This window comes from Trichechus manatus, unplaced genomic scaffold (genome assembly GCF_000243295.1).
Source record: "Trichechus manatus latirostris isolate Lorelei unplaced genomic scaffold, TriManLat1.0 scaffold00011, whole genome shotgun sequence".
Lineage (NCBI taxonomy): Eukaryota > Metazoa > Chordata > Mammalia > Sirenia > Trichechidae > Trichechus > Trichechus manatus.
Genome location: NW_004443947.1, coordinates 19,918,764 through 19,941,751, shown reverse-complemented (window position 1 = coordinate 19,941,751; position 22,988 = coordinate 19,918,764). Strand labels below are relative to the sequence as shown.

The 22,988-nt window shown below is 36.4% G+C and overlaps 1 protein-coding gene across 4 annotated transcripts in view; it reads left to right on the top strand.

Annotated features, from left to right (window-relative positions):
• GABRA1 (gamma-aminobutyric acid type A receptor subunit alpha1) overlaps nucleotides 1-22,988 on the top strand; it is a 65,601-nt gene that overhangs the window by 19,523 nt on the left and 23,090 nt on the right. For all 4 annotated transcript variants that reach the window (XM_004371232.1, XM_004371231.1, XM_004371233.2 and 1 more), the window contains 4 exons: nucleotides 1,570-1,637; nucleotides 10,393-10,613; nucleotides 12,991-13,073; nucleotides 20,152-20,295. In XM_004371232.1, the coding sequence (XP_004371289.1) occupies nucleotides 1,570-1,637; nucleotides 10,393-10,613; nucleotides 12,991-13,073; nucleotides 20,152-20,295 (516 nt within the window). The remainder of the gene's footprint in view (nucleotides 1-1,569; nucleotides 1,638-10,392; nucleotides 10,614-12,990; nucleotides 13,074-20,151; nucleotides 20,296-22,988) is intronic.

Genomic DNA, 22,988 nt, shown 5'->3' with positions numbered 1-22,988 from the left:
ACTGAAAGGTAGTCCTGAAATTTTAATAAAGTGTGAGCTCTTGATGGTGTCTTAAGAAATAACAGATGTGTTAGCTAAGAAATCTATGTGTGTGTGTGTGTATATACATATGTATATATATGAAGAGAAAGTATATAATAATGGAGAGGTGTAGATGATGATGGAGAGGTACATATATTGGGGTATTAGGGGAATGGCCAATGGGTGAAAACAGGGACGGTATTACAGGAGAATGATTGTGTTAAGACTTCTGAGACTTATTGCTGACAACTGTGCCTCTTAAGCCATACACAGTTGGTGCAGCATATTAAAGCTGAAGTTGGAAGTAAGTTTTACAAACACAACTGTCTGTTTTGTTTTTTGGTTTTGGTTTTGTCTCAAGCTTTGTCCTCCATTTTGAAGTTTTTAAAGAGTAAACTCCACATGATTCTACGTCAAGAGGATCATTTAAACATTTTAGAACCTATGAAATTGGAAAAAAAAAATTGAAACAAATCCCTTGGATTGTTATATAAGGAGATATTTGAGATACACATTATGTGAACTATATAACATGACCTCCCTGAGGAAAATTTATACGGAAAGTATTAACTTTGCACAAGTGAATTTCTGAGGGATAAAGGCTAGCTCTTGATTTCCAAAGGAATTCATTATTTCATATATTGGATCACCTTGTTAATGTCTTATGCCAGAAATATGAATGTCTTGGTAAAGAAAAAAAAAAATTGCTTAAGACCCTGGACTGCTGCTTCTCAGAGATAAAGTTGAAAATTACAAAGTCATCTTTTCCATTCTCACCCCTTAACAAATTGTTTCCTTTTCTGTAAGCAGCATTTTTCTATTTCTTGGTAAGTAACTGTGTTTCTTTGAAAATGTCTGTATTGAGTCATCACAGAACTACAATAAATGTTTTATTGGTTGATATATGCCATCAGAGGCCAATAAAATAAAATCACATTGAACTTGAAATGGAATCTATTAAATGAACTCTTTGTATGCCATAATATGTTCCTCTCATCCTTAAAATTGAAGAGACTTATATAGGTTGTCAGATTTTTTTTCGGAGCATAATTAGGATAATAGAGTTATGATTTAGTGCAAGAAAGCAATCACTTATAAAACATACCCTTGAGTCCTTAAAGTGTTAATAAAGCTTACTAAAGTATACTATACACTTCCCAAGAGTAGCCTAAATACCTAGAGGATCTGGCTAGCTGTGTAAGAATATTTAAGCTGATCCTATATGCTAACATATTTTTATTACAATGTGAAATGGTTTAGTATCATTTAGGAAAGTGTGTCCATTATTGACGAATTCATTAGCAGAAGCTGACTTCTGCGTAAAGACTCTGCTTCCCAAAGTGCCATATTTAGGTTCTGTTCTCCGTAGAAAATATTAACTGTGAAATTTCATGTGTAAGTAGTAAATTATCAGGACTACACAGTGGACCAATTTTAGAAATATCTAATCAAAGCCAATAAATTTTCCATTTGATGTGAGTATGTGGTGGTAAGATCTAATGAGAGCTGTTGATAGACACTCACTGTCCCAATTTCCTGCTTCATCAGAGCGTGTAACCGAAGTGAAGACTGACATCTTCGTCACCAGTTTCGGACCCGTTTCAGACCATGATATGGTAAGTGACACTGCATCTGTGGTCTTCTTGGGGTGTTTTTTTTTTTTTTTTCTTTTAAATTTAACTTTTAAAAGAAAAATATAGACGAAGTTTTTAGGTAGCAACCTCATACAGTTTGGATATACATTTGTGCCACTGTGTATATAATATGTAATATATAATGCATATAATATTTATACCAAAAAAAACCTAAACCCATTGCAGTCAATTCCATTCCGACTCATAGTGATCCTATAGGACAGAGAAGAACTGCCCCACAGGGTTTCCAAGTCTGTAATCTTTCATGGAAGCAAATTGCCACATCTTTCTCCTGTGGAGTGGCTGCTGGGTTCGAACGGCTTACCTTTCTTTTAGCAGCCAAGCACTTAATCACTGTGCCACCAGGGCTCCTCATAATATTTATATAGTAGAACAATACCCATTTATTTCCCAGAATAGGTCTATTTCTATATTTATCAACCACAGCAGTCTTCTTTTTGTCCATCCCTGGAAATGACTGCTTTGTGTTGGTTCATGCTCTGCAAGCCCAATAGCTGGAGTTCTCCTTCATTTTAATTAGGAAAAAAAACAAACCCTCCCCACCCCGTTGCTGACTCATAAGAGGCCATGTTAATTCAAGGATGGCAGATTTTAAAGTAGCCAGCAATGTTCTTGGAAAACCATGAACATTATCATTCCTGAATTATTTTTGGCTAAAAATGGAAAATGAGTATACAAGCTGAGTGAATACTTAACCAGAATTAGGCAGAGAAAGAGTTTAAAAAAAAAAAAGACACTGACAAATGTTCAGCTTCACTGCAAGGCACTCATTAAAATATTACCAAGAGTGGGAATGAAATGAATAAATACCTGTTCTTTCTTTTCCCAAACCAAATAAATTACAAAGAATTTCTCTAATATCTGGTGGGAGTTGGTAAATCAGTAAAGCTCTGAAGACATTGTATACTATTTTAAAACTCATAACAGCAAAGCTTCTATATAAGGAAAGCAACCCACGAAGATATGTCATTATGAATATTTCACAAAATACATTAATTCAATATTGTTTTTGAAATGCTTTTTTTGTTTTCATCATCTGAACAAAAATGTCCTCTGATTTCATCATCTGAACAAAAATGTCCTCTGATTTCATAGTAACTTAGGATGATGATTCAGAATAAAAGTTACAGAAAGTATCAACTTAGGCCAGCATTTCCTAAGATGTGACTATTGGCAGTGAACCCACCTTGGCTATGTAAAAACTTTGACAAGTTCTGGGGTAATGAAACCTGTTTGACTATATTTAATCAAGTGTTTTTCCAGCCATATTTGTACAAAATCCTTTTTCTTCATTCAGTACCTGTTAATATTCTATAGAACTAGTAATCTATGAATCAAACATTGTGAAATGCTGGCTCAGGGGATAATTGAATATAATCAGGTTATGAAACACACTGATTATCAAATAAGAGTCAGCAGAGCATATGAGAGACAGCAGAGTGGTAGATAAGAACACAGGTTACTGAGCCAGAATGTACGGGGTTATAATTTTAGTTCCTCCATTTACATGGCTGTGTCCTTGGGGAATTTACTTAATATCTCAGTGCTTCAGTTTCTCCATGTTTAAAACAGGGATAATAATACAACCTTATGAGGTTATTTCATGTATTAAATGAATTAATGCATGCAAATCACTTAAAATAATTCCTGACATATAATAAGCACTCAACAAATGTTAGCCATTGTTACTAGTCAAGGAACAGAAGTATAAATTTCAACCATAATTGTGCATTTATCTTACAACTCATTTTGTCATTATGGTCAATGAGTAGACCACTTTATTGGAATACTGTGAGATACAATAATTTTAACTTAATTGATGACTTTCTGAAGATCTAGTTCATTGTGGATTTTTCCATGTTGGAAAGCTTCCTTTGCTATTCTCTCCTCATGACACTTTTCTTCTTAAGAACATTTAGTAAGTCTCAGTCAAGTTAAAGTTTAACACTTTGGTGACCCAATTATTTTATGCTTTGAATTTTTTTTTTTTTTGATACGGTGTGTTTTCACTAATGCAAGCATGCTGAATCATTGAGTATATCTGAATTTTTGGTAGGTAATATGAATTTTTTTTTCTTGTTCCTTCCCGAAAGCCTACCCTAAGTATTTAGTGATACATATGAAGTACTACTAATTATCTACCTCAGAGTCCCCACCTAGGTTTATTGGTACATATATATAACAAATAAAAATTTTCAAAATTTTTATTTTTCCTACCTAGAATTCAGACACCTCATATAATACCCTGTAAAAACAATAATTTGCACCAAACGCCCATCTCTTCACTTTTAAATAGTCATAAAGGCCCCTGTCTTGTGGCAGCATGCACTGTCACTGGTACAGCAGCTTCGCAATGAATCCTAGAGGCTGAAAAATTCATGGTTGCTGTATGTACCACTGAGCATGAAGGGATTTTAAGTCAAACTCCTCTGCCTATATTGCCACTCTTCCTCACTCATTCCAACATTATTTGCTGAATAGGACCAGGCCTTTAATTCTCTGTGCAAGTCCTGCTCTGTGGGGCAATACAACTTAGGGGCTCAAAGGACCAGCTCTAGCAGTTATGCTGGCTGAGTTCAGATCTAGCACTACCAGCAGTGTGACCTTGTGCAAATCACTTAAGATTCTAAGGCTCAAATTCTGTCAAATGGATATATTATTATAGTTACCATTGTAGGATCATTATAAATGTTAAATGAGATGATGTATATAAAGTGTCTACCAATAAACTGACCAAAACCATTGCTGTTGAGTCGATTCTGACTCACAGCGACCCTATAGGATGGAGTGTAACTGCCCCATAGGGTTTCCAAGGAGTGGCTGGTGGATTTGAACTGCCAGCCTTTTGGTTAACAGCCGTGCCTCTTAACCACTGTGCCACCAGGGCTCCCAGTGTCTATCAGTAGTGCTCCTTGTCATACCATGGACCCATAATGGAAATTTTCCCTTCTCTCCAACTATCTAAACCCTATATTTGCTGCCAAAGTCCAATGCTTTATGACTCAAATGCTTGGTGAAAACATTTTCTGATTAAGCTAATAACAATATTAACTTCTCCTTTCTGTATTCTAATCACATTTATTGATTATAACACACAATTTAATATTTGTCACAGTCAGTACTGCTCTGCAAGGTTATTTTCCTGGTATAAATGTCATATTTTCCTAATGTGATGCCCAAAAATGTAAAGAAGTTTTTCCACATCTTTCATAGTGTTAGTGCATTGCAGGCTTTCAGTACGTGTTAAATTATTATTTACTTGGTAATAGGTTTAGAGACCTATATTATCTTTAAAAATTTGGGGACTTACGGGGCCTGATAAATTCACCCCTTTTTCCTGTCTGAGTTTTTAACTGTGAGAAAGAAGACAATAGAGTAAGGGATACAGGAAACAAAAACATCATTTTTCCTAATAATGAGGATATTACAGAATGTGGTTTATACTAGCAGACAAATGGGTTTCCAGATGGTGTACTCCAGAAACAGTCAGAAATACTCACCAGGTCACAGGCAGTGTTGGCGTCTCTCTGCTAGAGTGTAGACTGCCTGTGTAAACCTTCAGATGTAGCGGAGCACTGCCGAATTTGTGAGTCTTATAGACAGCTAGCATCCAAAGGGGCAAGACAAGAACAAGGGATTGAGATAGGCAAGCTTAGTTTCTCCTTCCAAGTTCACCCATTAGATTACACTAATCCTCTCCTTCCTTTGGGGCAGAAGAGTATGAGGGGATGGAGTGCATCCAGGAGTTCTACACTGTGGTGCTCCCTTCTCACTGACGTCAACATCAAGAGAGGGGACAAGACGTTAAAACATCCCCTGGCATGGTGCCTCAGGATAAGTATATGCTCAGTAGGAGTTGCTGAGGGACAGTTTCCAAATGAAGCTACATGTAATCAAAAACTTTCCTTTTAAAAAAATATTTGGCATGTTTTGAGTTACCAATTCAGATTAATTGTGATTTAAGGAACAAATGATGTTTTCTGTCTTAGAATTAAGGTGTATACTAGGATTTTTGATACACTATTACTGCTGTTGTTAGGTGCCGTGGAGTCCATTTTGACTCATAGCAATCCCATGTGACAGAGTAGAACTGCCCTATAGGGATTTCTTGGCTTTAACCTTTAGGGTAGCTGATCGCCAGTTCTTTCTCCCCTGGAGCCACTAAATGAGGTCAAACTACCAACTTTTAGGTTAGCAGGTGTGTACTTAACTGTTTGCACCACCAGGGCTCCTTGATACACCATTAGACCTACGGTTATCATGACTTACTCATACATGATCTTTGAACAAACATCAGACAGGAAGAGTGCAGTACAGTCCAAGCCAGCAGTACACCCCACTGCCTGAAACTTCTTAACCAGATCATGGTTAAATTGTTATGTCAATGGATCCAGTGGTTAAGAGCTACTGGTGAGCTGTGGCTGCTAACCAGTTGTCGGCAGTTTGAATCGACAGCAATGGGTTTGGTTCCGTTTGCTTTTTTTTAAGTGGAAGTTATACCTGACCACCCTGTTCTTGAAGATTAATCATCTAAACCACATCATCATAGAATTATGCATAAGGAAGAGCAATGTGATTTAGAGGCAATCAAATTAGAAGGCAGAATGACAAAGCTGTTTTTCAAAGCAGGAAAAACTTTGTAGTTTTTTAGGTGAGAGCTAAGAAAATATCTAATTAATAGCTATATCCATAACAACATTAAAATTATTGAATGCTTACAATATGCCAGGCACCATGCTCAGGGTTTTACAGATCATATTTCTTCTAATCCTCATGCTGAAACTTTTAGTTAAGCACTAATATTATGCACATTTTCCAAAGGAGGAACGTGACCTAGTTAGCTAAGTGCAGTGATTTGAACCCAGTCCACTCAACTCTAGAGACACTTTAGCTCCCAAGGCATCTGACTTCATCTGGAATAGAAAACAAAATTAGGACAACTCTTTAACTTTATTTTAAAATCCATTAATTTGCAATTAAATGGCACATTCCCAGGGCACTAGGTTCTGACAGAAATATCCAGGCAGCACAATCATAGAACCCTGCTTTCTACAGTGGTTAAAATGTATTAAGTCAAAGTACACACAGATGGTAATATATGGTGCAAGTTAAACACTTCAACACAATGTTTATTTAAGAATGTTAAGGATATTTTTGTAGGTCTTCAGAGTAAGGCTCACATTCTCCTAGGACCTACTTTATCAAGCAGGGTACCTCAAAGAGACTTTTCACATGAGTGATGGGGCTGGAACGTGAGACTTGGACATATTCTTAAGCAGAGCTTCCTCTTGGCTCACACACTGTGACTGTGGATTCCCCTTTTGTGCCTTCTGTTTTTGCTTGGCTTGGCTGTTACCAGCTTGTCATTTCCCTCAGATTTTCTATCCTACCACCTTTCCAAGGAAATAACACTTCTTCACTCTCAGCTACATAAGAAGTCTAATATAAATTTATGTTGAGTAAAAAAATGAAATAAGACAAATAGTAAAAATTTCCAACCTTTTTTGAGAGCTTTCTAGGAGCCAGGCATTCTTGCAAGCTGTTAATGTGTATTAACTCATTTACTTCTTATAATAGCTGGGTGACGTATTAGGAAACTGGTGCTTAGAGAGAGGAAGAAACTTACTTAAGGCCATTCAGCTGGCAGACTGATGATGCAATTATAGTTCGTTGGTTTAGAACTTATATTCGTAACCACTATGTTATGGCTCTACCTTTTTCCCCTTTCTTGTTCCAACTTCCTGAAGAAGGTTCTCTGGCCCATCTTGGTCCAGATGTCCATTCTAGGTCTATTAAATTGTGACCATGGGTGCAAGGTCATGTTATACAAGTAGCTACTTGTACTATCATCTGCTGTTACCATGACAATCATGCACGATACAGTTCTCAAAATACAGAGGACCAAATATTTATAATCTTGATTAGTCAGGAGTTGATCATCATCAACTGCTTTTATTTCAGTTCTCATTTCTACTTCTATCACCAGGGAAAAATAAAAATAAAAGCTTACTTAGTCAGTTTTGCTTAGTGTGTGTGTGTGTATTTGTGTGTATGTGACTGGTATAATATTTAAAAGGAGAATGTCTTCAATAAATTTGGTAATTTCATTGTCTGGCATTAACACAGATAAATTGAGTTCACTTTAAACTTGATAAACATGTAAACATCTGGACTTTGGAAAGTTTTCACATAGTTTTTTGGAATCATGGCCTTTGGGATATATCTTATCAAAGATGTGATATTAAATCTATTTAAAGTTTATTTTATATTTAAAAATTATTTTAATTTCAAAAGTTTCCTTGCAGCAAGCAGACAAATGTTCAACACTCTTAGATTCCTAGGAACAAGGTCAGCTTAGACATTCTTGGAACCTTGATTGACAAGTGGCCATTCTTTCTACTGTTGGCTAGTTCAGAGTGAACTGAGACTAGAGATTGACTGAATTGTGAGTAATAGAAATATCATCATATACCATATCCCTACCTATCAGACTTGTCCATTTCCCAGAGTGGAAGACATGTACAGCTCAGAGTAGACCTACCCACACTATTGGATTGGGGGGCGGGGAGAGGGAGAAAGAGAAGAAATACTCAAATAGCATAAACTGCTTCCCAGGACTCCCTAGAATGATTGAGCCCAAACTTATTAGCCAAAGTTTTGAGGAACCTTTATATCCTGCTCCAAATCTTTCTTTCCAATTATTCACTTCCACTGTCTCCTTAACTATGTTCTCTCTCCTCAGTCTGCCCTGCTTCCCTGTGAAGCGCTGCTACCCTGCATTACTGCCAGTTGTAATCCACAGTCCTTTCTTTATTTCTCTCCTCAGGGAAAATACCGTCTTATGTCTGTCCCATTCCTCTGTGAGGTTTTCTTGCAGCACCCAAGCCTATACAGCTTCTCCCTTTGCTGAATTTAGCAGATGCTTAACAAATGCTTGTCTGTAAAATCCTGTTATATATTGCAGTGCCTTCCATCTGACACCTCTAGACACTAAAATCTAGCCAACAAAACAAGGTCACTTGTCTCGGCTCCAAGACTCACTGACATTATGTTACAATTCCTTGTTTCCATCTCATTCAGCATTAGCACTATGCCTGGCACATTATAAACCATGCAATGATACTTAATCAGTAAGTGCTCAGCAGTGGCAAACATGTGTCAGAAGGATTTACCTTCGTTTAATTTTTACCCAATCTTGTTTAAAACCTAGGAAAGAGATATTCACACATAGAAGGTCTACACACAGATATTATTTATATGGTATGTCCTTATGATGGTGGAGTGATGGTTAAGCACGCCACTGCTAACCAAAAGGTCAGTGGTTCGAACCCAACAGACACTATGGGGAAGAAAGACCTGGAAATCTGCTTTCATAAAAATCACAGTTTAGGAAACCCTATAGGACAGTTCTAGTCTGTCATAGGGTCACTATGAGTTGAGATTGGCTTGATGGCACCTAACAACAACAACAAAGATGGTATGTATAATATTAAAATGTTTGCTTTCTTGATGCTTCAGAGTTTAGAGGATTAAGAAAACATGGCATGAGGTTTCCAAGTCAGTCTTTCTTCCAGTTTGGACCACAATATGATTAGCAGAGAATATGACTGTCTTTATTTCAAATCACTAAGTTCCAAATTTAGTATCAGCGTGGCAAATACTGCAAGGAAGATGGATGTTACCCTTTTCAATATTAGGAGCTGGTAAGTCTCATTGCTTGTTTTCAGATTAGCAGATGTTTGTCTCTGGGTATTGCCATAAGGAATGCTATGTTTATTCAAACAAATAGATTTTCCAGCAGTGAATGATGATGAGCTTCACACATTTCTCATGTGTCTTATACACACATACACTCACGCAACACACACTCACATACACCTGCACACTTTGTATTCTTGATTTTTTGTTTTTACATTTTGGAAAAGATCCAAATTGCCAGTGAAAATGGATTCTTTATTTTCATAATCTTCTTTTTTGTGTAAGAGAATTGAAAGTCTATATACACTAACTGTGAAAAAAGTTTTACTTAGCCAAAAAGAAGGGATTTTCCTACCATGTTAGAACCATGGTTGACCTGGGTTTGGTTGTGAGGTTGTCAGAGGCCGTGGAAGGTACCCTCAAAACACTGTAGTTTATTGTTATGGTTGGAATTATCTAATTTAAAATTTTTCATGAATATAATAACCTCAAGGTGGTGTAAACAGTTAAATACCGAGCTACTAACTGAAAGGTTGTCTGTTCAATCCCACCCAAAGGCACTTCGAAAGAAAGGCCTGGCAATCTGTTTCTGAAAGTTCGTAGTAAGGAAAACCCTATGGAGCAACTCATATATGAGTTGAAGTTAACTTAATGGCAACTGATTACTGACTAACATGAGTTTGGCATCCGTTTGTAATATATTCTATCTCTTCTAGGGCTGGTATAGTCGGGGCTGGGGTGTTATTTTCTTTTCACATATATGAGGAGATAATTGGCAGAATTTTTCTGACCAAGAAATGTTCAAACATTTTCAAAATTAACAAAAAAAAAAAAAAAATTATGCCAACCAATGATTCTCCCGACACCAATATGTATAGGGTACACAAGTTTACTTCTAAAAACATCACCTAGCTTATATTTTGCTTCCAAAGTAGCAAAAATTATGCATTGTTTTTATAAGGTATTTGCACTGCAAAATACAACACAGTGAACTTTGCCATTTTCCAAATTTACCTAGGAATATACAATAGATGTATTTTTCCGTCAAAGCTGGAAGGATGAAAGGTTAAAATTTAAAGGACCCATGACAGTTCTTCGGTTGAATAACCTAATGGCAAGTAAAATCTGGACTCCGGATACCTTTTTTCACAATGGAAAGAAGTCAGTGGCCCATAACATGACCATGCCCAACAAACTCCTGCGGATCACAGAGGATGGCACATTGTTGTACACCATGAGGTAAGATGGTTATGCTTCTATTTGTATATATTTCTGTGCTTCATTCTCTACTTTTAGGCAGTTGTCAAGCTGATGGCTCAAGGCAGAGATTTGCTTTCCTGTTTTTTTTGTTCATCTTTAAAAATTACTCTCTTATGAGGAGGGGGGACTTGCTTAAATATTACACAAGTATTTAAATGCTAAATATGATTAGAAAAGAAATGAAAAAAATGTTGGCAGTATATATATTAGGTAATACAACAGCACAATCTATTTTTCCAGTCACTCTGGTTCAATATGAGGAACTTCTTCATTCTAGTAAATCACACATATTCTTGCATTCCAGTAAGGTCTAGATGAAATTTCTAGAAGCTTTCTAAGTTGTATATCTGAAAGTGTTTGTAATTAGAAGGAAGGCAAATAAACAGAAAATTAGAGAAAGCTAAACAATTCTTAAAAGACTCAAGTGGAAAATATGTATTTGAAGTATATGAAGTTACACCGGTATCATTAGCTAGAGAATAAAGATTGTCTTAATTTTGTTTAAATTGAAGATCATGCAGACTTTTTCTATGGTTTATAAACATTTCCTCCTTTTTGAGGTTACTAGAAATTTTAGAATCTAGTGAGTACTCAATACTTGATGGCTGAATGAAGGGAACATGAATGAAATAAAATTTTGAGCAGTTTTGAAAGAAAAAAACAGTCACTTAAGGTACTCATAATTTATGAGAAATTAAGACTTGTCCACCACTGATCCTTGAGGGAAGATGTTATTTCCTTCCCAGTTGAATTCTAAGAATGATGCCTTTTTAGATTTGGTCGCTGTCTGGCAATTCGGACCATCCAATTGTTCCTTTGGTATACAAAGGTAATGAAGGTAAAATCCTCATTGTGGTGGATTGTATTTAGCATAGGAATAAAGTAATATTTTGCCTTTAGTAAGCTGCCAGAACACTTAGCATATACAGGCATCCAAACCACCTCCCCAACCACCACCAAAAAAAAAAAAAAAAGTGCTTGAAGAGCCATGTTAGATGTTGGACCCAGCTAGACAGGATTGGTCCAAGTACAGCTGGAATTAAAGAATAAAAAGTCCCCAAATTAGAGAGAGAGAGAGAGAGAAAGGGAACCTATGGACACATGTGTTGAAACCTTGCCAAATCATCCAAGTAGGACATGTTTATATTTGAAATTTGAAATACTCTTTCCCTCTAAGCAACCCAGACTTGTCTTTGAACCTCAATTCAGTGCATATCCTGAGTAATTTGCTAATTCATGGTTTCTGAAATATGCAGTATCCTTCATCAATAACTGGCCTATATCTTGCATCTCCCAAATTTCCCTGCGCCTTTGCTAATGTACTATCATTTTGTTTAATGATTTCACTTAAGAATGCAAGTTTAATAGTTAACTTTCATATTTCATATTTGTTTTAATCAATATGGTGATTTTGCTTAATGATTTTAGCTTAATTATCTTACTTAATGATTTTCCTTAATGATTTTACTGGCTATAAAGTCTTCCTGCTACATTTCCTGAGCTACTTAATAATCTGAGTAAATATCTCTGCTTAAAGCTATATGAGACAAGTGGATATAAATTCCCTCTTAATTCCACAAAACGGGATCAACTATATTTCAGTGGATTCTTAACAACCCCTTTAAGGCATGGATAGAATTTACATTCCCAGATCATATGGACTAAAGAGAAGCACAGCAGAGTCCTGGCTTTAATTAGGCAGTGAATTTCTAAATAAAACTAAATGGATGGGCTACAGTGACAAAAGGAGAAAATCCCTAAGAAAAAGCTGATCACATACAAACTCTCAAGAAGACTGTAAATTAATATCAGTCTCATAAGGCCTTACAATAGTTCCTCCTGCACTTATTTCTTCATTTTTTTTTTTTTTTTAATGCATTTGTTGCTATTTTTTAAGGAAGGAGATAGGGTGAGCTGCATTTAGGAAAAGGGAAATTTGCTTCTCTTCCTTGGTATCCAAGTCTTCTTCTTAACCAAGGATGAATCATTATTTAAACAAGTATTTATTTGCTTATGTCTAGTTTTGTTCTCAAAGGATTTGCTGTAGTCAGGTGGATTAGTTGGTGATAACTTGTTTTGGAAAACAATAGCAATGCTTGCAGATTGCACAAAATCTATTGTCACCTATGTTCTCAAAACAAACAAACACAAAATGGATAGAATCCAGTCATCCTTGTAAATAATTCTTTTTAGATAATTCTATTATTAACAGCTCGGCATAGCTTTGCAGTTTGTTCCTGTCATCCAGCTTTGTTAATACATTTGCTACAGTAAGTAACATCCCAACTGTATTTATTAGGAAGGATCTAATCTATTGGACTCTTGTTTGTGTACTTCATTTCTCTTAATTGACAAGGCTGACAGTGAGAGCTGAATGTCCAATGCACTTGGAAGACTTCCCTATGGATGCCCATGCCTGCCCACTAAAATTCGGAAGCTGTAAGTAAATTTATTTTAAAATTTCTTTATCCTTATGAGACATTTAAGTATTTGAGCAAGAGACCACCAATCAGTTATATCTGTCAGAGAGACAGTTAAAAGATTTTCAAGAAAGCTTAAAGAACATTATTCTGCAAGAACTTTCTATAAGTAATAATCTTTTACTGCAATATTTAATGGTATTTCAAAAAAGCTGCTATTCTTTATTTCCTGGCCTAGAAAGCACGTATTAAACTATTTAGTGGGAGAATTCTGTTTTTTGTTGAAGTTGCATTTGTGGAAAAAGGAGTAGCGTATGGATGCTTATACCACATGTATAACATTTTCCTTCAAAGAAATGGAGATTATTCTTTTTATTTTACATTGTTACTGATACTTTTTTGACTTTAGAAATAATTCAACTTGTTTACCAAATGGAAACACTGGTAGGTGGCAAAGGACAAGAAGTAGGCATTTCTTAATGGTGAAAACCTACAGCTAACAGATGTTGCCAGCAAACAATTTCCCCTAATCAAACTCTTAGGAAAGTTCTAGATCTATTTGGATATCTCATGGAATTCGTACATATATTTATGCTCTTGAAGGTATCTCAGATATCCTTTTATAATAACTTTCTGGGTTTTTGCCATTTGAAAACAAGCAGGCACATCCTAGAGGAGCCACAAGAGCAGTGGCCAGGAGAAGTAGGTTCTCTGGTGTTCCCTCAACCCTTCTGCTTTTGACTAGTTTGCATGCATGAGAGTGAGTGGGAATAACGTATTCCTGCTTTTCTGCAGTGGAGTTACGTACATGGCTGAGTCAACTCCTGGACTACCTAACTAGTTTTCTGTTCTCACTAGAGAGGCAGTCTAAGCAACTATTTTGGTGAAGATATGATTCATAGAAGAAAAAGAGTGGTAGTGTAGGAAGACAGTAAGCAAAGAAAATAGCAAAGGGCCTTCAGGCTCCTAGCAGCACTGGGCACAGAGCGATCACTTTCTCTATTTATACATCTCTTCCTATACTGAAACTCAAGGGTAGCCTACTTCACAAACTATCAGTTAAAGCAACCTTTGGTGATAACTCCCTTCACCTCAACTTCTTTCCAGTTTAATAAGTCTCTTGTACGTCATGGATTGTTTCATGTTCTTTTCTGATTAGCAGTTCCATTTTTAATACTAACAACATGTATTATGTGTTAATTGTATTTCAGGCAATATATTTAACATTTTAGATGTATAGGTTCATCTCATCCACAAAATAACCTTAGAGTTAGGGTGACCATATAACACAATGTGTCTGAAATAGTACTAATTTATGCCTATTATCTTAGTGTAATTATTATTAGTGTCCACTTTTACCTTCGTAAGTGCCCTGGTTTGAACAGTAAATTGCATATTAAGTATATAAGTCAGGAATGCCTTCAACAATGACTGTAACTGAAAAAAAGAAGGGTTTATATTTTTATGTAAGCTATCTGAAGATAAGTGATCACTGATTGATTGCAGGTTAGTTCAGCATCTTAAGAGGGCTAAAATCTTAAGATGTCCTTAGATGATGTTCTTCCTGGTCACTGATGGTTGCTGCAGCTCCAGGCATTTCAACTTTCCAGATAAGGAGGAGTAGTGGCTGAAGAAGACATAGTGCCTGTGTCAAGAAAATAAAATCTTTCACTAAAATCCTAACCGACATCTACTCACACCTCATTAATCAAAGGTGTGTGTCACATGGCCAAAGCTAACTGCAAAAGAGGTTGGGAAAGTATATATGTTTATCTGGACACAATGTTAACCCAAAGAAAACTGCAGGTATTGTAGGAAGCAGGGAATGGATAGTGAATGGAAAACAAATAGTATCTGGTTCATATAAGAAAACATAAGCCAAAGAACATAAGTCCCCCCTCTCCCATTTTCATACACCTAATAATTATTACTAGGAAGAAATGTCTGGCAATCTTCTTCTGAAAATAAGCCAATGAAAGCCCTATGGATCACAATGGTCTGATCTGTAACTAACCATAGGTATGGAGCAGGAGTGGACAGCATTTTTTCCACTGTGCATACTCAACGGCAGCTAACAACAGCAACAAGTATTAGGACTAGGCTCCTACTCCAGAAACGGCACTTATTTTAGTCCCACTTACAAACAGTTCACATGCTGGATTTGTATGTTTTCTTCCATTCCTCCAAAATTCTCTTTTCATGTCTCTGAACTAAATTCAGAATTCAAGCACACTGACTTTTAGCCAAATAGCCCATAGTCCCAGGCACAATAATTTCTCACTTGCATTACTAAAAGGGATTCCTAACAGTTTGCCCCGTTCCGCTCTTTCTCATTTCCCCTAAGCTCTTCTTCACATGACAGTGACCCCTTTTATACTATAAATGCTATCATGATAATTGTTGGCAAAATAATTCTTCAGTGACTTTTTTTTTTCCATGCAGAAACAGTATTCAATAAAGTCCAAACTCTTTACCATGGTCTATCAGTTACATGACCAGGGCCCTGACTATTGCAACTGATCTCCTGTTTCTACACCCCAGGATCACTGGGCTCCAGTCCCATTGACCTTCTGATGTAGACTGTCATAGGCTGTTTTTCACCTCAGAGCCTTTGCACATGCTCTTGTCTCTGCCTGGTTTGCTCTTCCCTTGGCTCTTAGTATGGCTGGCATTTTCGGTCCCTCTTAATCTCAGCAAAAAATGCCATCTCCTAGGACTTTCCCTGATGACCTTATCTAAATTTGTACATAGCCTCACCATTCTTCTTGAAAGCAATACGTATTCATTTTATAGCATTTATCACAGCTATAATTATTTGTCTTATTTATTGGGTAACATTTTTGGGGGGATCTGGAGACTCTAACCTCCATGCGAGTAGGATCTGTTTTATTTACAGTTTCAGAGCACAAAGCCTGATACAATGTAGACACTCAATAAATACTTATTGAATGGATAAATGTTATAAAAATCAAGCTTAAATGCCCTATCAATGTTTAAGTCTGGGCAAAGATGGCCTTGGAAAAGTGGATTTAAGGCCTGTGGGGGATTAAATTTAAACAGAGAAGTCTTGACAGTGGAAGACAGGCTCAGACAGTGTGTGCTCCATGGGAGAGCACACCATGACAGTTATTATTGCCAATATTGGCATGGGAAGAGGCAGTAATCCATTTGTTGTATATTCAGTTCTCTGAACTGTTCTAATTAGCACATTTCAAAGGTAAAGAAACTGAGGTCAAAAGTGGGTTAAAAATACTTCGACCCAGTTTTTAGAACAAACATCTTGACAAAATAATAGAGAAGAAGAAAAGCAAGAGATAATCAAGGGGAGATTCCGATTTAGTGGAAAACTTTAATAAATGTTTATGTGGCTTATGAAGCAACATAATCCATATGTTGATAAGAGCTCAACTCTGAAAAACAGATGTTTTCCTTACCACTATCCACTAGATTCTGTTTGTCGGTGCTAAATTACAATTACAAATTACATTTGTTAGGGATAAAGCCCTCTTAAGAAGGTCAGATAACCTGAAGACAAAATGCATGATACAACTGACATCTTTTAATTGCTTTTTTGGGAAAATGCAATAGGAGGCTTTGATAATAAAAGAAGAGATTCAGATCATGGATTCTGACATCTAGTCAAGTGTTAGCACTAGTAAGGACTTAATAAATTATTGTTTGTTGAGTGATTATCAAACACTGTACCTTATAAGCAAGGAGAGAGGTTTAGATAGAAATTTAAATGAATTCTGAGCAATAAATAACTTTAACAATTACTTAGGCCACCTGTCTCAAATGGAAAATCAGAGGCCTAGAAAAGTGAACTGATAATGTCAAGTAGAAGCTGCTGTCCTGCTACTGCATCTGTGTTCCCAGTGTTTTAGCTCCACAAAGTTCTGGTGTAACCCCAATCAAAGCCTTTTTGTCGTATTAAAAAAAAAAAAAAAAATCTTATGTCATCTGCTGATTTATTTGATAGCTAAGTTTAAAATTATTGATTAAGTAGTTGAAGGCTCTTTTTACCTTCTATTATTTCTGCTGAACAGTCTCACATCAACTAAGTTTTCATAGGACCTATTGTTTCATGAGGAAACAATAGAATATATCACTTATTGTGAGGTCTTCAGTATAGCCGTCTTCTATATCATAAAATATCAAGATCACCGTATGAAATTACTCTTTGTTATGGGATATTTCCACTGAGAAACATGAACAATGATTACTCTCTGCTTTCACAATGGATGTCATATTTAGAGTTGCTAGCCTTTTATACATGGTGGGGTTACTAAGAAATTACAAGAAATGAGACACCAAAATTGTGAAATGAGAAGTCACTGGTAACGCATTTTTTTGTTTCTTATTCAATTATATTAGCAGCCAGTTAGCAACACATGACAAGGCATAAAAAGACAGGGCCCAGGCATTGTTGCTCTTGGTGGTGTGATATAATAACAAGAGTTTAGTTTAGTGTGAAATGACATAAGGTCTAGAAATAGGTTCATTGCTAATTATGTAACTACTAAATATTGTTCACTTGGCTTATGAGCGTATAATATACAGATTATACCTAGAACAACCTTACAAATATCAGTGGGATAGAATGAATGGCATTCTGAATCCTCGTTTCAGTTTTCTGGTATCTATGCACCTAAACCATTAACTGAATGTTTCTGTGCCTCAGTTTACCACATGTAAAATAATATTAAATTATATGACTTTTAAGGCTCTTCCATTTGAACATTCAATGATTCCATATTACCATAAATTCAAAGATTTCTTAGGTAATACCCTTCTATTTGAAAAATAAGAAATTATCATCAGAAGAACTTTTCACTGAATGTCGTTACCTTTAAATTGTAAGCAATATGGTTCTGGTCAACCTAGTGTGCTCTGCCCTTAAAAAAAATCAAAGGAACTTTTAAAAAAATCGAATTTTAGACCTTTCTAACTGATGTACACTATATACAATGCTGAAATATTTCAGAAAACTTAAAAAAAAGTTAAAGAGGACAAATTTCCAAATTAATTCATTTGTCACTCTTACATGTCTCATGTAAGAACAAATCTGTCTTGGAAGAAGTAAAGACAGAATGCTCCTTAGAACAAGGCTGGGAGACTTCGTCTCACATACTTTGGACATATTATCAGCAGGGACCAGTCCCTGGAGAAGGACATCATGCTTGGTAAAGCAGAGGGTCAGCGAAGAAGAGGAAGACTCTCAATGAGATGACACAATGGCTGCAACAATGAGCTCAGATATGGCAACAAATGTGGTGATGGCTCAATAAGAGATAGTGTTTTCTGTGGTTGTACATAGGGTGGCTATGAGTCAGAATCGACTTGATGATGCCTAAAATAACAAGTCTCATGTAAGAACCACTAACCAATACATTAATTCCCAGTACAGTCTTAAACATCTGGCAATGTTTGTTACTAAAAAATATCTGATTGTTAGTCCAGGAATGAGGCCAGTTCAGAGAGGATAACCATGTAAAATTGAGGGAATAGTGACTACATTTTTCTGCATTGTCCATCTCAGAAGAAAGTCGGTCACTTTAAGAGGCTTTGGTCTAGAGACTGAGGGACACAGCATCTTTTCTGAGCCAGCCTCATATTCATATAAAAAGGTAACCATCATTTTACATCATATAATATTTTAGCTTGGACAAATACATATTTGGATATAACACCCAAACCTGGTTGCCTCATGATGAGAGTTGGGTCAAACAGGGCTGCCCTGTGACTTTTGTGGGCCCTAGGCACTTTTGTCTTTGTGGGTCCATTTCTCCCTATACTACTGAAATTGTATTTTATGACTGCATTAGTATAAAGACTAATATAATATAGTCCAGGAAGGTTATATTCATTTTTCTTAAGTTAAAAGAGATTAAAACAACTTTGTGGCTTCTAAAATGTGGGTCCTGGGCACTGTCTTCACTGTGCCTCATGAAGAAGTTGGGCAAAGGATCAAATTTTCATAGTAAGGTCAAAGTTTGCTATCATATATTTCGCTCAACAGCCCCAGTAACAGGTTGCTTTTGCTAATGTGATGTTCTTTAATTTTTTTTAATCACTCTGCAAATAAACAGAGAATTTGTGTGTTCTGTGACTAGAAATCAAAAAAGGTATGGAATTCCTTCCCTTTCTTCTCTCTTCATGGTGTACACCCTCCTCACCCAACCTGCACAAATCAAAGATCAGGGATATGACCTAACCTCTCATACAGAAGGATGGCTAGGTTAAAAAGTGACATGGCAAATGAAAATGTCTGAGAAATGTCAATAGCTATCATCACCATCATCATCAACATCATTATTGTGAATATCATTGAAAAAGTTAATTAATAGCAAAGGAAGTAAAATCAGTTTTCATTTGAAAATTGTAGTACAGCAAACAAACTGTCCAGTGCTTCTTTTCACGTTTATAATGACCTTCTCCTGGCCTGACATAATCTGAACTCAAGCTACTGCCTTTAATCTCATTTCATCTCGCATGCACCTCCCTCTCTCCTCATTGGTCTTCCTGATTTTCCTCAAACACACCAAGTATATACTTGCCTTAGAGGAAGAAGCTTGTTATTTCCTCTGTCCAGCAAACCTTCTCCAAGACTTTCAGATGGCTCATAGTCATGCCTCTCTATAAATTTCACTTCCTCAAAGACCCTTTCTGACTCCTTTAGTTAAAATAAAGAAGTTTCATTCTGTATCACTTTATTCTATTGTATATAACTTTATTACACTTACCACTAGTCAAAATGATATCTTTATTAGATTAACGGTTTATTGTCCCTACCACTACAACGTATGTTCCACAAAGGCAGAAACCCTCATTTGTTATGTTTCTGCTCTCTCCCCAGCACAGTACTTTGCACGTTTTACTTTGTAGATGTTTAATAGACATGTGTTGGAAGAGTAAATAGACAACTGAATGAATCAGAAAAATATGTCTTAGTTTTCCTAGACTAAGGCATGTGGGCTTTCATTTCCTAGCCTGCCCTCTGGAACCATGAAGTAGAAAATAGGAAGCGGATAAAACTCACTAATTAGGAGACATAAAATGAGAAAGCACATGTACTATTTTCCATTCTTTCCTTTTAGATGCTTATACAAGAGCAGAAGTTGTTTATGAGTGGACCAGAGAGCCAGCACGCTCAGTAGTTGTAGCAGAAGATGGGTCACGCCTCAACCAGTATGATCTTCTTGGACAAACGGTAGACTCTGGAATTGTTCAGTCCAGTACAGGTGAGTGCAATTTGGTTGTTCTCCATATGGAGGAAGAAACAGAAACTTTTTTTTTTTATTTTAATGTGAACATGAGATATCGGTGAGTCCTGCTGTAACATAAGTAGAGAGAAAATTACAAGGGATTGGGAATCAGGTTGGCTAGGAACTAGTATAAAGCCTGTAGAGTTGTAACCTGGGACAGGTCACTTAATGCCTCTTGGCCTCTGTTTATTGGTTTGTGAAATTAAGTACTGGTTCTGTGTGGTCATTGTAGCACAGCTGTTAAGTATGTGAACTCTTGGAGAAGAAAGTCTTGGTAAATCCTTACTCTTTCCCTTTTCCAGTTGATTGTAGTCACAGCGTTGCTAGAAGGAACAAAATTAAATCCATGTAGAGTACTTATCATAATTCCTGGCACATAGAAAGCTCTTAATAAATGTTAGCTATTAATATCTTCTAAAACCAAAAACCAAACCCGTTGCTGTAGAGTTGATTCTGACTCATAGCGATCCTACAGGGCAGAGAATTGCTCCATAGGGTTTCTAAGGAGCAGCTGGTAGATTTGAACTGCCAACCTTTTGGTTCTAGGCCTCATTTACTGCCATGATTCAATGAATCCTGGTAAATACGTAGCAGCCATCATTACACATGGGATGTCACAAAGCCTATTCTTCCTACAAATTCCTTCATATTGCTAGCTAAGGATCTTCCATAGCTAGCACCTGCAGAAACATAAAGTCATTACTGATCACTCCATTTTGGAATTTAAATAGGTGGGGAAGGGGGCCATCTTTTTTAGTGTTGTGACTGATTTGCTAATGACATACTCAGAACTAGATCAAATGCTATTAAACAGTTGGGTACAAAATTTTAAATCTGTACAGTTGTTTCTACCAATCAAATATAAGTTTGGCTATGTAAATATCCATTTTATGACTAAGTAAAATGTGATCATATGGCCAGATAATTATTAATAAAATTTGGACCCTAGCAATTAGGAAAATTTACCCCCAAATTCACAATATTTTAAATTTGTTCAATTCCTGAAAACTTTAACAAAGGCCAACAGTTGGCTCTATGGACATTTTCATTCAAATCTGTGCCATTCACTTATATCTGGGATTTCAAAGAAAGACAATTTAGTAATAAATAAGGGCAGTGGTGCTATTTTTCTTACGAACATTTCTTCCTTAGATTTCAAAATGGATATTGGGGCTCCCATTTTCAAACCCTTTCAAATAATAGGTAGTATCTTTTTCTGTGATTAGTGGCTGAGTTCTGTTTAATATGATGTATTTCCTTTTTAAGGGGTGTAAAAGCATCCATAGCTATCCTAGAAGCTTAAATATTTATGTTTCTTGTTTTGAAATGTGGGGATGTTTATTTCTCTGATCTACCCTAAACAGAAATGCATACGGCTAGTAGCAAGGGCATAGGCTTTGCAATGAGGAAGATGAGAGTTCAAGCCTTGGTCCTACCACTTAAACACCTTGGGATTCAAGTCATTTATCCAACAAGAAATCCCAGTCTCTTCAAAGAAATAACATAATAATATAATATAATAATTATATAATAATATAATTTGGCATTAAAGATGAGATAATGTAAAACACCAAGCAGAGTGCTATATAGCAGATACTCTAAATAGTATCTAACAGTGTCTAATATCCTGCTTTACTAGTTTTGAAAACATCTTAGAACATAGAAAATGGTGAGGATTTTTCTCCCACACAACATGTTAAGGGGAAAAATATACTAAACTGAGCAGCGTTTGCTTTTAAAAATTTAATGTTATCATGCAGTAGATATTGTGGCAAGTACTAAAGGCTCAATGATAGGCAAAGCACAGATCTTGCCCTCCTGGAATCTGAGGTCTAAGAGAGGACAGACAATAAACTGTAATTATAAAAAAGGGGAGTGAGTGCTGTGATTGACATTTTTGTGAGGGCAGGAACCATGTCTCACCAAAGTTACACCATTTCAAAAATTTCTACATGTACAATTCAGTGACATTGATTACATTCTTCCAGTTGTGCTGCTATTCTCCCTATCCTTTTCCAAATTATTCTATCGCCATTATCTCAACTCACTGCCCCCTGGGCTTCCCATCAAACCTTTTGAGTTACTGTTGTCAATTTAATTTGATCTCACATAGATAATTCTTTTTTTTTTTTTGTACCTTAGATGAAGGTTTGCAGAACAAATATTTTCTCATTAAACAGTTAGTACACATATTGCCCTATAACAATGGTTAACAACACCATGACATGTCAATACTGTCCCTTCTCAAACTTGGGTTCCCTATCACCAGCTTTCCTGTCCCCTCCTGCCTTCTAGTCCTTGTCCCTGGACTGCTGTGCCTCACTAGTCCCTTTTTGTTTTATGGGGCTTTCCAATCCCTAGCTGAACGGTGAACCTCAGAAGTGACTTCACCACTGAGCTAAAAGGGTGTCCAGGGGTCATACTCTTGGGGTTTCTTCAGTCTGTCAGGCCAGTAAATCTGGTCTTATTTTGTGAGTTAGAATTTTGTTCTACATCCTTCTCCAGCTCTGTCCAGAACCCTCTGTTGTGATCCCGGTCAGAGCAGTCAGTGGTGGTAGCCAGGCACCATCTAGCTGTACTGGACTCAGTCTGTTGGAGGCCATGGTAGCTGTGGTCCATTAGTCCTTTGGACTAATCTTTTCCTTGTATCCTGTTCTCTTCATTCTTCC